Raw genomic sequence first — 14,003 nt, 5'->3', positions numbered from 1 at the left:
GTAGAAAAACCACTGTTTTTTGAGCACCTGCATGATGAGGCATCCTGTAAATATTTATTCAATGAATACTGAATAAAGAAATGATTTCAAAGGCTAGCAAAAAGCTCACATAGACCATGAATACTTTATCTTGGAAAACAAGACAATGAGAAAAATGTGTGTTTTGGATTTTTTAAAATCTGACTTACGGGTTTTTTCTGTGCCCTTCAGAGGTTCACTATATTCATCTTCTACCACAGAATACACATTGACCACATACTCAGTCTCAGGCTTCAGATCTTTCAGTACTGTACTAGTTTCCAGTCGACTCACATAAAACTGGGCAGGTGAATAAAAAATAATAGCAACATATGTTTAAACCAGTTTCCTCTTTTCTACTGTAGTTAACTGCCATGAGCTTGGAAATTATATTTCAATGGGGCCATTGTCTTCCATTTATGGAAACAATTGGGTTACAATGAAATCTTGGACAATTAACATCAATTATTCTCCCAGGTATTATTTCCTTATTTATAAAATATGTGAGTAAAACTAAATTCTTAAATTATAATTTTATGGTTTATCCTTTTTTATTGGTGGATATTAACTGTACAGAACAACAGGTTTCCTTGTAGCATATTCATACATGCACATAACATAATTTAATCAGTTTCATTGTCAGTACCTCCCTTTCCCCCACCCCCATCCTCTTCCTCTACTCTATTGTTCTGACTTCTAGCTTTATGGAACCCCTTATATTTCCTTTTTTCTCTCTAGCTTCCACATATGAGAGAAAACATATGATACTTGTCTTTCTGGGTTTAGCTTATTCAGCTAGTTCCACCCATTTTCCTGAAAATGGATTAATTTAGTTCTTTCTTATGTCAATAAAACTGTACTCTGTATATGTGTATATATCACATTTTCTTTAGCCATTCATTTGTTGACAGACACTTGGCTATTATGAACTGTGCTGCTATAAACATGGGCATATCTGTATCTCCATTGTGTTCTAATTCTTTCGGATAAATACCAAGGAGTGATATAGCTGGATCATATGGTGGCTCCATTTGTAAAATTAGATCATCTTTAATGTTCCTTATCAACTCCATGATTCTAATACAAACTCACAAACAAATTGGCATCCTAAAATTATTTTAAATTTAAAAATCACATTGATATTCTACAATTCTTGGAAACCATAAGAATTTAATCAAAGGCCTTTCCCTTTCATTAAGCTCAAATGGAAGTGCATGCCTCGCCAAGAACAGAAAGCACCATTCACAACTCAGTTCTGCCCCCCTCACAGCCCTATTGCCCCACACCCAGTAGTTTTCCCAGAGCACTAATGAGGACCCAATCTCAGTATGAGAAAAGAGTGGATTTAGGTGTTGTTTACTCACTTCTTGACGTTTCCCTCCAGAAACAGGATAGTATTCCACTTTATATCTATCCACACTGTCAGAAGGGGGCGTCCAGCTCACCCTAAAGGAACGATGAGTTCGCTCAGAAATAACTAGGTTGGAAGGAGCTTCCAAGTCACCTACAAGTGGAAATAAAGTGCATGTGCTTTTTCATTATTGCAGCAAGGTGATGAAGTTTAATTGAAACAGTATTGATCTCTTTTTTTTTTTTTTTGGAAGCTTTTAGATACTTCCTTTCACATATTAAGTAAATAATAAGTAAATACAGAGGTCCATTGCCCATAAGACCACTCTAAATGAGTAGTTCCTTAAACTTCATCCTCTTCTTCTTTAAGACATCACCAGTTAAAATCACCTAGACCCAAACTTCTGCATCATCCTCGGATATTTCCTTCCATCTTTACCCTTATACATATAATCAATAATAAGAAAGAATTTGGGTCCTGACAATTTAGCCTCTCCATTGTCTCTATCACCATTAACACTGCCAGAGTTCCCTGCCCTCATTATCACTTTGTAGTGTTTATATGTGTGTATGTAATTTTTTTTCATGTCTTATCTCCTTAGCTAAAAGTTATGTTCTGTAAGGATAAATGTGGTTTTAAATTTTGGGAACAGGGCTTTGATGTAGCTCAGCAATAGAGTGCTTGCCCAGTATGAAGCACTTAAAAACAACAACAAAAAAACAAAAAAAAAAAAAAACTATTGAGGAACATTCTACTGCCTGTGAATTTTTTTTTTTTTTTTTTTTAGGTTCCAAGGATTGAACTCAGGGGCACTTGACCACTGAGCCACATCCCCCAGCTTTTTTTTTTTTTTTTTTCATTTTATTTAAAGACAGAGTCTTACTGAGTTGCTTAGAGCCTTGCTTTTGCTGAGGCTGGCTTTGAACTCGAAATCCTCCTGCATCAGCCTCCGAAGCTGCTGGGATTACAGGCATGTGCCACTGAGCCCACCTGCCTGTGATTTTGCTCCCACATGTAGATACAGGTGAAATAAAATTATATAATAATATCTAAAATAAATATCAATGAAAACAAAAGTATGGGACTGGGGGATACCTCAGACCAATATTTGATCCCTAATACTTCAAAAAGAAAAAAAAAGAAGAAGAAAGAAAATAGAAGTACTCAGATCAATGCAAATAATAATTTAAAGGGAGAAGAATTAGTCCAATGACTCTCTGAGCATGGCAAATCATTTTCATATAAACTCTCCATTTTTGTAAGCCAAAACTAGGGAGAGCATTTCCATTCTTAGTATCCTAACCTTTATTGTACTTGGGTCATAGTCAAGCTTGCAAAATTATCAAGCAGTTTTACTGTCTGGGAAACTAGAATGAATGCAACTAGTTGATAAAAATAAATAAATAAATAAAGGAAAACAGATAAAAGATGTTTTCATCCCCACTCAAAGTTCTCTCCAATTGAATAAAACTACAACTCTCTCAGTTAATCCAGAGCCAGGAGCCTACAAATTCTGGCTGCCCAGCTGGTCTATTTCTCCAGGGAAAAGGTCAGTCTGTTGTTCAAAATCCAAAAGAGAAAATCTGCAAAAGTTTGGAGAGAGAAACTCGAGAAGGAACATTAAAAAAAAAAAAGTAGCCCCAGTATCCAAAGCACATGAACCATTTTTACCACATTATTTGTTAAACTCATTCCAACTTTTCCAAAACCAGAATAAGTTAAAGGACAGTTTTTACAATAATCTACATATACATAAAAGGAAATTTCTCATAAAATAAGAACCATAACTTTTATTGTTGGTTTTCAAAAAAAAAAAAAACAACCATTGTGGTGTTTACCATGTTTTGACCTATGTTTTTATATAGATAATAGTCATTCTGCACCATCCTCTGTTATTACAAATCTAGGTCTAGAGTTTCATTTCTAAATTCTAATTTTTTATCCATATCTCTCAAAGACCCCTAAAAACATATTTAACCATTTTATCCTGGTAAAAAGAAATTATGTAATTTCTAAAAGTACAAATCCTAAGATTAGTAATTTCCTTTTATATTCTGGTGTTACAAGCATAACCATCTATAGTTGAGACAAAAAAAAAAAAATCAGATATAAGACCCCTCTTCCCATTCTACTTGAATTAGGAAATCAAAAAAGGTACCAATTTTAGACAACAAAGTTTATAAACAGCCATCTAATGGCAACATAACAATACTTAACTAGAGTTACTAGAGAAGAGATAGTCACAGAAAAGGAAGCAGGTCTCTCCACCTCTCCCCACCCCTCACCCTGACTCCTCTTTTTCTCTCCCTGAGTATTTTGCTGGAGGTGCAAGCATATATCCAAAAAGTACATCCTCAGAAAAGCTAAAAGCCCTTTTCTAGTTTGGTGCCTTTCCAAGAAACAATCAAAAAAAATTAGGGGCTAAAGAAGTGATTTTCAACTGGGAACAACTCCCCACACCCACCCCCAGCAGACATTTGACAATAGAGAAAATCTGCAAAAGTTTGGAGAAAATCAAGAAGAAACATTTAAAAAATGCACCCTCAGTACCCAAAGCCTCTGAATCACTTCTACCATACATTATTTATTATATTCATTGCAATTTTCTCAAAACCAGAGTAAATTGGGGATAAGAAGGATAAATAAATCAGACATTAATATCCTCTGTGCCTATATGACTACATGACCAGTGTGATCCTACATTATATACAACCTGAAGAATGAGAAGTTATATTCCATTTATGTATGATGTGTCAGAATGCATTCTACTGTCATGTACAATTAATTAGAACAAATTTTTAAAATCAGAGTAAATTAAGGAAGAAAAGTTTGTATCATAATCTAAATTTATTTAAAAGAAGTTTTTCTCATATATTAAGGACCACCATAATTTTTATCATTAATTTTATGAAAGCCTTCAATTTGGGTGTTTATCATACATAAACATAAAGATATTCCTAATTATCTTAACTCAAGGAATGCCTCTGGCTTCCAATAGGCAAAGGCCAGCAATTCTGGTAAACATCTTACAATGCATAAAACCACCCTTCTCTCTATCCTAGAAAGAAATATCAACAGGACTGAAGATGAGAGCCCCTGGACTAAACTTACCTGGCCCTTTTACACTATTACAAAGGTTGATGGTGAGGTCATCCACAATCTTGGAGAGGGACTCAAAATCTGCCACATTGTATGCATGGATATCATCGGGGTCAGTTGCAATCATCTTCAGCTCAACTTCATCAGCATTTTTAATACCTTAAAATAGATAGATATATAGATAGATAGATAGATAGATAGATAGATAGATAGATAGATAGATAGATAAATTAAAAGCACTTCTTAGAAAAAAATCAAATAAATTAAGCAAATATTTTAGAACTTTTTAAATCGATGACAATTAGGCCAACTATGAAGGTTAATAATTTATTAACTAGAATATATTATTATTTTCTTCAAGACTGAAATGACACCTAGAAAACCAAAAAATAAAAAGAGATTTTTAAAAATCGAAATATGTGTGTATGTCTGGGTATAAAAAGATAGAATGATTTCTTATTGGTAGTTATAAAATAGAAATAAAAAATAATATCATCTGAAAAGTATTCTAAACTGCCTTTTTCTAAATGCTTCTAGCACTAATTTCCCACCAAAAAGTGTCTTTTTGATGTTTTTTCTGGAAAGCAAAATAATGGATTTCAAAGATAAATATAGTTCTGTGGAAAATCAAACAGGAATTTTCCTGAATCCTATTAATATAGTACATTTTTTTCTCTTAATCCATTACTTTCCTTCTGAAAAGCCATGTAGTTGTGTCTCATTACAAAGAGAAAAGAAGAATGTGAACTCACTTTCTGGCACATCATTTTGATGAATTATGTGATAGAGAATATATGTTTGTTTGTTTTTCTCAAATGTCCTCAGCACTTTTGCAACCCCATGGACATCGCTGCTCACTCTAGCACTTACCAATGGCAAACAGCTCCACGCCTTCATCCTTGAGCTTCTTGGACGGTGCCTCCACATCATCTTGTGATTTTCCATCAGTAATGAGAACACCAATTTTGCGAGCACGAGGCCTCATGCCAGCTTGGGTCCTGAAGCTCTGCTGGCGAATGAAATTCAAAGCCATCCCTAGTGGGATTTTTAAAAGAGAATCAGTCACATTACTTCTCAGCCACATGTTGAACCAAAGCATGAACTTTTGAAAGAGTATCAGGGCATCTTCACTCACCTGTGAGAGTATTGCCTCCTTTGTATGGTAAGTTTGCCACAGCTTGCAACAAACTCTTCTTATCTCTGTGAGCATTTAATTGCCACTCTGTTCTGGGGTCTCCGCTGTACTGAGCAAGGGCTAACATAATACCATTGACGTTAGGGTATATAAAAGAACTCCATGAAAATGTCTTAATGTCATCAGTATTGTCAGAACCTACCAATTTGTACTCTTTTGGGGCCAATCTCAAAGACTTCCACAATACGAGAAATGAAGCTCCTCACAGTTCTAAAATTTGCCCTGCCGATGCTCCATGATCCATCCACAAGCAACACAATGTCTGCTTCAGCTCTGGTGAGACACTCCATCCCTGACACAGCAATCATTAGATAAGATAGTGAGAAGCAAATTGTGGGCAGGATTTCTCCCTAGCCATGCCTCTGCCACCAACTGGGTGTTCCATACTGCCTGTTGTGATACTGCAGCTCAACTGAATGATTTAGAGTGTAAGACTCTATAAATATGCAAGTATGACTTATTAGCCTTAAATAACATTCTCCAAAATCAATTCCTTCAAAGATTATTTCAGTTGCAAATCTTTCCTTCATCTTTGACTATATTTCCTGTCCTTAGACATAGAACCTGAAGACCTGAATTAGATTACCATTATAAATTTGAAAGGCTCACACACTCAAGAGCTGAAATAAATGAGAATGCATAGATGTCTAACAATACAGCATTTACAATTTCAATAAAATTGTAATGTGATCTAAAGATAAGATACTGCATTCTTTTGTAATATTTAATAGCAGTTCACAGGTAAGTTTGAGATGGACTGATTAAATGTGTTAACCAGAAATGGTTTTAGTGAGCCAAAGGTATCTTTTAAAATAATTAAACTCCCAGGTAACTATTACATATATTATGAAGGCCAGATACATGACTCTTAAAATTACACCTTTATAAAGTAAATATATATTTTTAAAACCTGATACACTATTATTTAGTTATTAATTATTTAACTTTATCATCTACCATATATAAAAATCAGATCAATACAAATGGTAAAGTTTGCACATTTAAAGAATCAAGAAAGAAGGAAGGCAATTTAGAAAAGTACACAAATATACAAATTGAGAGCTGTAGAGACAAGCACAAACACTGATACAAAGCTAGGGTGCTTTGGAAAGAGAAAATAATCCCAATATCCTCAGTGTAAAAGCTACAAAATAAAAATATAAGTCAGTTAATATCATCATAAGAGAAACAATAAAACATTAATGCAAGACAATAAGATTTGATACTTTTATTTATTTTATGCACATCCAAGATTTCAAGTGTTCTCTTTTCTAAGAGCATGTGTTAACAGCTATGAATTTTCCAGTTTCTTCTATTGTTAACATCTGATCTTGACATTATGAAAAAAGGCATTGAAAAAAAAATAAGTAATGCTCATCACACTACAAAGTACAATGTGCCATTCATGTATTACATACAGGACTAAAGACTTCCAAATACTATTCTAAGCACTTAAGACTTTGCAAACCTGTTCCTGCTCTGCTTATAACTACTGTTTTTTAATAAATGATAAAAAAAATTTGAATAACTACCTACCACTTCACCTCCTCTAAGAATGTTAAAAACTATCTTTATTTACATCAAGGCATAATTGAGCAGGGGCAGAACATCTAAAGGGGTTTATGTTACCAGTTTGCTTCCCAAGTCACGGTTGTCCACCCTTGTTTCTAACCTAACTCTGCTTGCCCAGCCCAAATATATTATTTAAGTAAAGATATATAATTACTTTAACAAAATAAAATTGCATCTTAATCACTAAAAAGAAGAAAAATGTTAGAAAAGTATAGATGTTATCTACAGTTGTTATTATTACCTGTTAATCTTTAAATAATGCAGTATAATGTCACTAACACAATGTTAAAAAAGAAACTTAAAAAAATAATTTAAAGTATGCTTGACTGGATGTCTTGAAGCATTTTTTCCAACATCAAAAAGGAAGCATGCAAATTATTTAAATAAATTTTAGTGAAAAAAAATAATGTTAGTCACTTCTCATTGTATAATAATCTACTAGTTCACATTTGAAATAGTTTCATAATGCTAAATTTTCCTAGGGGAATATAGCTCAATGTCTTACCAGAGGATAAAATCGGCATTACAGTTGTGTCAGAAAGAGTTGTCATTTCTTGTCCAACAAGAGGTGAACTTTCTCCTCCATCAAACATTCCAAAAACATTTACCTTATAGGTGGTACCTGCCCTGAAATGACAAAGTGAATAGTCTGTATGGACCATTGGTTCAAGGCATTATTTTGCTTTCTTAAAGACATTTATCTTGACTAATAAACTTCTACTCAGAGTAACTTACAAAGTACAGCATTTTCACAAAAGAAAAAGAGTTTCATTCTCGTTTGTTTACCCTGTGAGGTATCAAGAAAAACTAGCCACCTAGCACTCCAGAGAATTTCGGGGATTCAGAGCACCATTTCAGCCTTGCCCTTCTATCAGAGGGAGAGTCCCTACGATGCTGCTCAGCATGTCAGAAAAGGATCAGGATCTCTACTCTGCTGTTTCTTAGCAATGGGCTTTAAGAATATGATTGAAATGTTGTGTCTTGCAGGGTAGCATAAAGCACCTAGCACAAAGCCTGGCAAATAGTGTGCTTCATAAATTTTATCCCTCCTATACTAGTAAAAGTCAATAACAAGCATTTACATAGTTTTCAATATTGCTGAATGAACAGTTAAACAAACTTTCCAAGAGGCAATGCACAGTAGCCCATTCTTTTTACTGTAATAAACGAAGGGTGCTGTTCAAACTCAAACTTCCTTGTTTTCTACTGCACAGCCTAAAATTTGACCTTCAGTGAGCCCAGGATTCTCCTGCCAGCTGGCACCAAGCACAGAGAGAGTCCTGCCTTCTGGCTCTAGTGTGTCACACTGGAGGAGGACCCACACCATGAGTCACCCAGGCCCTTCCAGAAGGCACAGGAACCCCCACATTTCTTCATGGCTACAATTTTAGTAAAATGACTACAATTTTGGTGAAATGATATAATATGTATGTTTTGTTAAAACAGGGTGCTATTGAAAAAAAATGTTATATCTGATAACTTAAAAAAAAATCATTAAAGTATTATGTACATTTTGCTCAGGCCAAAATTCTGTTGCTGGCGTCTGACTAACCTCAACTCCAGTATCATGAAGCACAAGAAAGCAGATTTAGCTGATTCTTAAATACTCTGCTAACAAAGAGACATATGAGTGATTATTCACATAGGGTCTATTGATTTACATAGGTTGATTCAATCTTTTAACACAAGTTGATTCAATCTCTTAACACAAATATAATTAGTTCCTACCTAAGTTCCTCCAAAACAACTGTGTTGTCATATGGTCCAACGACTAACTCCCCTAGTTTTCTGTCATCCCCCGTAGGGTGGAATGTGACTTTATAACCCTTCACCTCCCCAGGGGCAGGCTCCCAAGTCACTCGGAAACTTGACATAGTTGGGTCAGATGTTTTGAGATTTCTGGGTGACTTAAATCGGGAAGCTGTAACGATAAAAAAGGATTTTTAAAATAATATCCATAAGACTGGGCTTTTGGCATTTTCTGTTAGTGCCTACAAAAATGCATATTTATAAGAATCGTTAACTGTTGTGACCCCATATAACATGTGCAACAAAAGTCCTGATAACAGAGCACTACCCAAGAGTATAAATAATCCTTACAATTCAGATTGGTTTAGCATTAGAACATTAATAGGTAGAATTACTTTACCAGGGGGTTGGTAACAATATGCTAATTGGGTATTCCAAGTAATAATTAGAGTTGAATTTATTACAGATTCCATTTCAAACTTTTATAACTGAAGTAGACATATTAAAGTCTTTTTTTTAAATGTTACATACACTTTCCCCTCCAATAAGAGCATTATTATTTCATACCTGTTGTTCCTGATCCTTGCCTAAGCTTTCCTTCTCCTGTCTTGTAGACTGGGAGAACTGTGATATCATATGTGGTCTGGGGTTGAAGCCGTTTCAGCACTGTAGAAGTGACAGTGGCAGGCACTTTAGCAACCATTTGTCGCCCTCCCCCTTGGGGTCGGTATACAACACGGTAGTTGACAACCTTTCCTGGTGCAGGTTTCCACGTAACTCTCATTGTATTTTCTGTTTCCTCGTCCACTTTCAAAGTTTTGGAATCTTGGGATACTGTGAAATAAAAGGAAAATTAATATATATACTATAAGAGAGTGTGTGTGTGTGTGTGAACAGTTCCTTGATTATGCAAAAAGAAACTATCTGTGGTTTCTTAAATATGTACACTGTTCTCTTACTCAGCCTTGTAATCTCATAAATTTATGATGGCGTGTGAACCTTAATCTCAGCAAGATATCAGTAAGATGTTTTCTCTTTATCCAGCTAATACTAAAAAAATGGAAGTTCATATTGCAGGGATTTCCTATTTGCATCCTGGAGACTTCGGTAAAGAAAACATCCATTTCCGGAAATGAAGTTTTAGACTTTTTATTATATTTTCATCTGTAAGGAATTCCTCTAATCACAATGCCATGGGGAATACTAAAAGCTCTGAATGCAGGGTTAGAAATTTTACTCAGGCCATTTCAGAAGAAGTTGCTGTCTACAAATGACTAGACAGAATTAGCATGGTTAATACTATTCTTGTGATTGCCATGTGCACAAAACTATGAACACAAGAGAACAGGAAACTCTAACATATAAAAATACTTCAAGGGCTCTAAAGATAAATTAGTATATATTTTATATTTAGGAAGCACTATATGTTATTATTAGTACAATCCATAGACAATATTACTTATTAAGTTATCTTTTATTAATATTTTATAATTGTTAATTACTTTATAAGAAACAGATCCCCAAATACACACCAATAGCCAACAACATCCTTTTGTATTTGGGGGGTTTTCGGGGATGTGGTTATGAGGGATTGAGCCTAGGACTACTTTACCACTGAGCTACATCCTCTGTTATTTTTATTTTTATTTTGAGACAATGTCATGTTAAGTTGCTGAGGCTGTTCTTGAACTCGGAATACTTTTGCCTCAGTCTCCTAAGTTCCTGGAATTTAGGTGTGTGTACACCCAGCTATGAAATCCCTTTTCTTATACATAAGTAGAGTTCATAAGCATGATCATTTAATTCAGATTTAAGAACCTTCATATTCAAGAAATCATAGGCATTTTATTGAAAGAAATTAAGCTGAAGAAAACAAAATAAGCAAAGAATCTTTCTGATTTTAAGAGAAATTTTATATTCAAATGGGGGGGGGACCTATTAAACAACTAAAAACTCTTTTTAAAAATAGTTTTTAGACAATGGGTATCAGAAAGCACTGAACAGTGATTCCCTAAGCAAGAAGGAAGAAATGAGAGTAGACTCTACGAATGACCCAGATTCTAGCCCTAATATAAGAAGGTGGGATCCAGATGGACACTGGTGGTCTCCCTTGACTGACAGTATGATGTTGAGTGTCTGAGGAGTCCAAAGCAGAATTTGCAAAACAAAATACTATAAAGAGATCACACCATCAAAAATGCCCCCAAAACATCCAAAAGGCTCCCAAGTCTTCAATTCAGTGTTAATCAGGGATCAAGTGCGAGGAAACCATCCAAAACCAGGGAAAGAAACACCCAAAAGAAATAGAGGGAACTATTTCTGGAGCTCACACAGGGCCAGAAATGATTCCCACTAGCCAAAGAGAAAACCATATAACTCTGGAGACATCATGTAGAATACTCAGAAGATTATTACTTCCATAATGGAGCAAAATTAGCCCTAAACTAAAACAGAGCTCAAAAGTAAACTTCAGAAAGATCAAACTATTTTTCAAGGAACTTAACTATATTCCAGGAAAAAAGCTTAAGAATATTTATAAGAATATAAAAATATATAACACCCAAAAAGGTAAAATTCACAACGTCTGGCTTCAAATAAAAATTATTGAGCATGCCAAGAAGAAAAAACTATGGCCCATGTTATGGATGGAAAGATTACATCTCCCCCAAAAGTCCTATGTGTTCAATGTGCTAGTGTTTTGCAGACAGGGCCTTTAAGGAGATAAGTAGGATTAAATGAGGTTGTATAAGTGAGGTCCTAATTTAATGGGATTAGTGTCTCTATAAAGGAAGGAAGAGACTGTTGATCCCACTGCCATGAAGAGGAACAACAGAGAGTTTGCCCTCTGTCAGCTTACTAGTGTCAATACATGGTTTCCATGGTATCAACAGATTGTACACCATACTCTTCTAAGTTTCAGGTGATCCTGATCCTACAGACATTTCTAAAACATCCCTTGGGAGCGCCTATGAAACTCTTAAAGCATAACTGGGTGACTCGTTGAGCTACCCCCTTACGTTAGGATTCATCAGTCACCTAAATGCCACCCCTCACATGTCTGAAAGGACTTTGTGGCTTTGTGGCTTTGCTTTCCCCAAAGACAAAGCAACACACAACAACCAACAGCAGTAGAGCCAAAAAGGTTCGTGTCTTCTATTTACTTAGACATTTAAGCAGTTTTGTATACTCTGAGAAATCAATGTTTCCTTCCTTCCAAGTCTGCTTCTAGTTCAAAAGAGACTTCTCTGTTCACCAGCCTTAAAATCAAAGAGCCAAAAAATACTAAAAAGTTCTCAGTTGCTCATGTTCTAAGAAACAAAAGTTTATTTACAGCTTCTGCTAACATACTTGCTTTTGGCTAAATCACATTCCTTATGAAGATTTTCAAACCTAATTATCTGAAGGCTCGGATACTTTTAGAAAAAGATATAATGGAGAATTTTTTGGAAAGAAAATTCTCTAAATGCACATACTTTAATAATTTCTCAACTATATGAATTTTATCTTTACTCCTATAAATAAGGTTAGCTCTATGTGTCATTATCTGACCTGAGTTTGCAATATGGCTTCTCTTACAACAAAGAAATAGAGAATCAATTTCTGCCAGTTTCTTAAACTACATCAGCCAATCTATTCCAGACACAAGATTTCATTTAGTACCATAGAAACTAATCATGTGAATATCTGAGCAATATGCCTTTACACAAATTTAAATTTCATACAGGAATTTTTTGGTTTTTTGTTTTTTGGTTTTTTTGAAAGCTGGTTAATTTAGACAAATTTAAATTTAAACATATCCAACTGAGCTTGTCAGTGGTAAAAAGAAAATGAATTTCTCAGGCAACTCAGACCAAAAGATTTTTGTTAAAGGACAATTTCAAATCAGGATATGGGACTTAACTGAAAATCCTCATGGCACTTCCTTCTTTCTCTTTGCCATAAAGATCACCAAAATCCTTCTACTTCTTTCTAACAGAAGAAAATGCAAAGATGATCCATTTCTTTCCCCTTTTTCTAAAATCCTCCCAAAACAAAAGGAATAAAGTTTTTTTCCCTACAAAAGCTTAGAAGTACCCATGCTTAACAAATGAATTTTTTGTTTTTTTTGTGGGGTTTTTTTTGGGGAGGGGTGTTTTTAATATACTTTCTTTTACAACAGTTTTAGTTTTATAGCAAAACTGGAAAGAAAGTACAGAGATTCCCCATGTATCCTTCCCTGACCCACACATACAGGACCTCCCTCATTCCTAACATCCCCCACCAAAGAGATACACTCATAAAAACTACCAACTGACTCTGGTACATCATTCATTATCAAAAAAATAACTTTAGGAAAGAGAATTAAAAAATTTTGACACATCCTGCACCAGCCATGTGATGATAAATGATGATAGATTATTCATAATTGTTCACCAAAAAGAATACTAATGAGACAGAGTCACTATAATATTGAGTGAGATTTTGATTTATCAAATATAACAGGAATAAAGCAAAGAATCTAGGATTGGTCTTATTATATGAAAATCATTATGTCGATAGTCAGTAATCATTTATAAATTATTACTAAATAACTAGTCACTGTACTTGATGCTTTGTACATTGTTATTTCATTTTATCCTCATGACAACTCTGAGAGACAAGATTTATTATCTACATTCTACACATTAAGAAACCAAGATTCAAAGGTTAAGTAACGTTAGCCAGATCATGCAACTATAAATGTGCCTGAATTCTGTCTCCAGGGGTCCTGATCTTTTTCCTGGTCGGGGGTCCTATCTAGTTGATCAGAGATGGGGCAGGGAGTTAAATGAAGGTAGTTGAAAGGAATTTGGTATTTCAAAATATGACTTTTTTCCTTCTTTTTGCAGTACGGGAAATTGAATCCAGGGGTGCTCTACCACGGAACTTCACCCCTAGCCCTTTTTGTTTTTTATTTTAAGACAGTGTCTCTCTTAAGTTGCTGAGGCTGACCTTGAACTTGCAATCCTTTTGCCTCAACCTCCTGAATCACTGGAATTA

At 34.8% G+C, this 14,003-nt stretch overlaps 1 protein-coding gene across 4 annotated transcripts in view; it reads right to left on the bottom strand.

The window, feature by feature from the left end:
* The window catches only part of Col12a1 (collagen type XII alpha 1 chain), a 113,201-nt gene that overhangs the window by 63,483 nt on the left and 35,715 nt on the right, over positions 1–14,003 (bottom strand). For 3 of the 4 annotated variants that reach the window (XM_046443044.2, XM_046443045.2, XM_046443046.2), the window contains exons 15-23: positions 9,552–9,818; positions 8,964–9,156; positions 7,741–7,862; positions 5,806–5,955; positions 5,604–5,723; positions 5,339–5,503; positions 4,481–4,627; positions 1,383–1,522; positions 189–318 (exon numbers count right to left, since the gene is read on the bottom strand). In XM_046443044.2, the coding sequence (XP_046299000.1) occupies positions 189–318; positions 1,383–1,522; positions 4,481–4,627; positions 5,339–5,503; positions 5,604–5,723; positions 5,806–5,955; positions 7,741–7,862; positions 8,964–9,156; positions 9,552–9,818 (1,434 nt within the window). The remainder of the gene's footprint in view (positions 1–188; positions 319–1,382; positions 1,523–4,480; positions 4,628–5,338; positions 5,504–5,603; positions 5,724–5,805; positions 5,956–7,740; positions 7,863–8,963; positions 9,157–9,551; positions 9,819–14,003) is intronic. The other variant, XM_046443047.2, reaches the window with a different exon arrangement.

This window comes from Marmota monax, unplaced genomic scaffold, assembly GCF_021218885.2.
Source record: "Marmota monax isolate L192 unplaced genomic scaffold, Marmota_monax_Labrador192_F-V1.1 WCK01_AAM20220418_F8-fsc00091, whole genome shotgun sequence".
Lineage (NCBI taxonomy): Eukaryota > Metazoa > Chordata > Mammalia > Rodentia > Sciuridae > Marmota > Marmota monax.
Note: the sequence above shows the minus strand (reverse complement) of the source record. Positions and strands in the feature narration are given on the sequence as shown.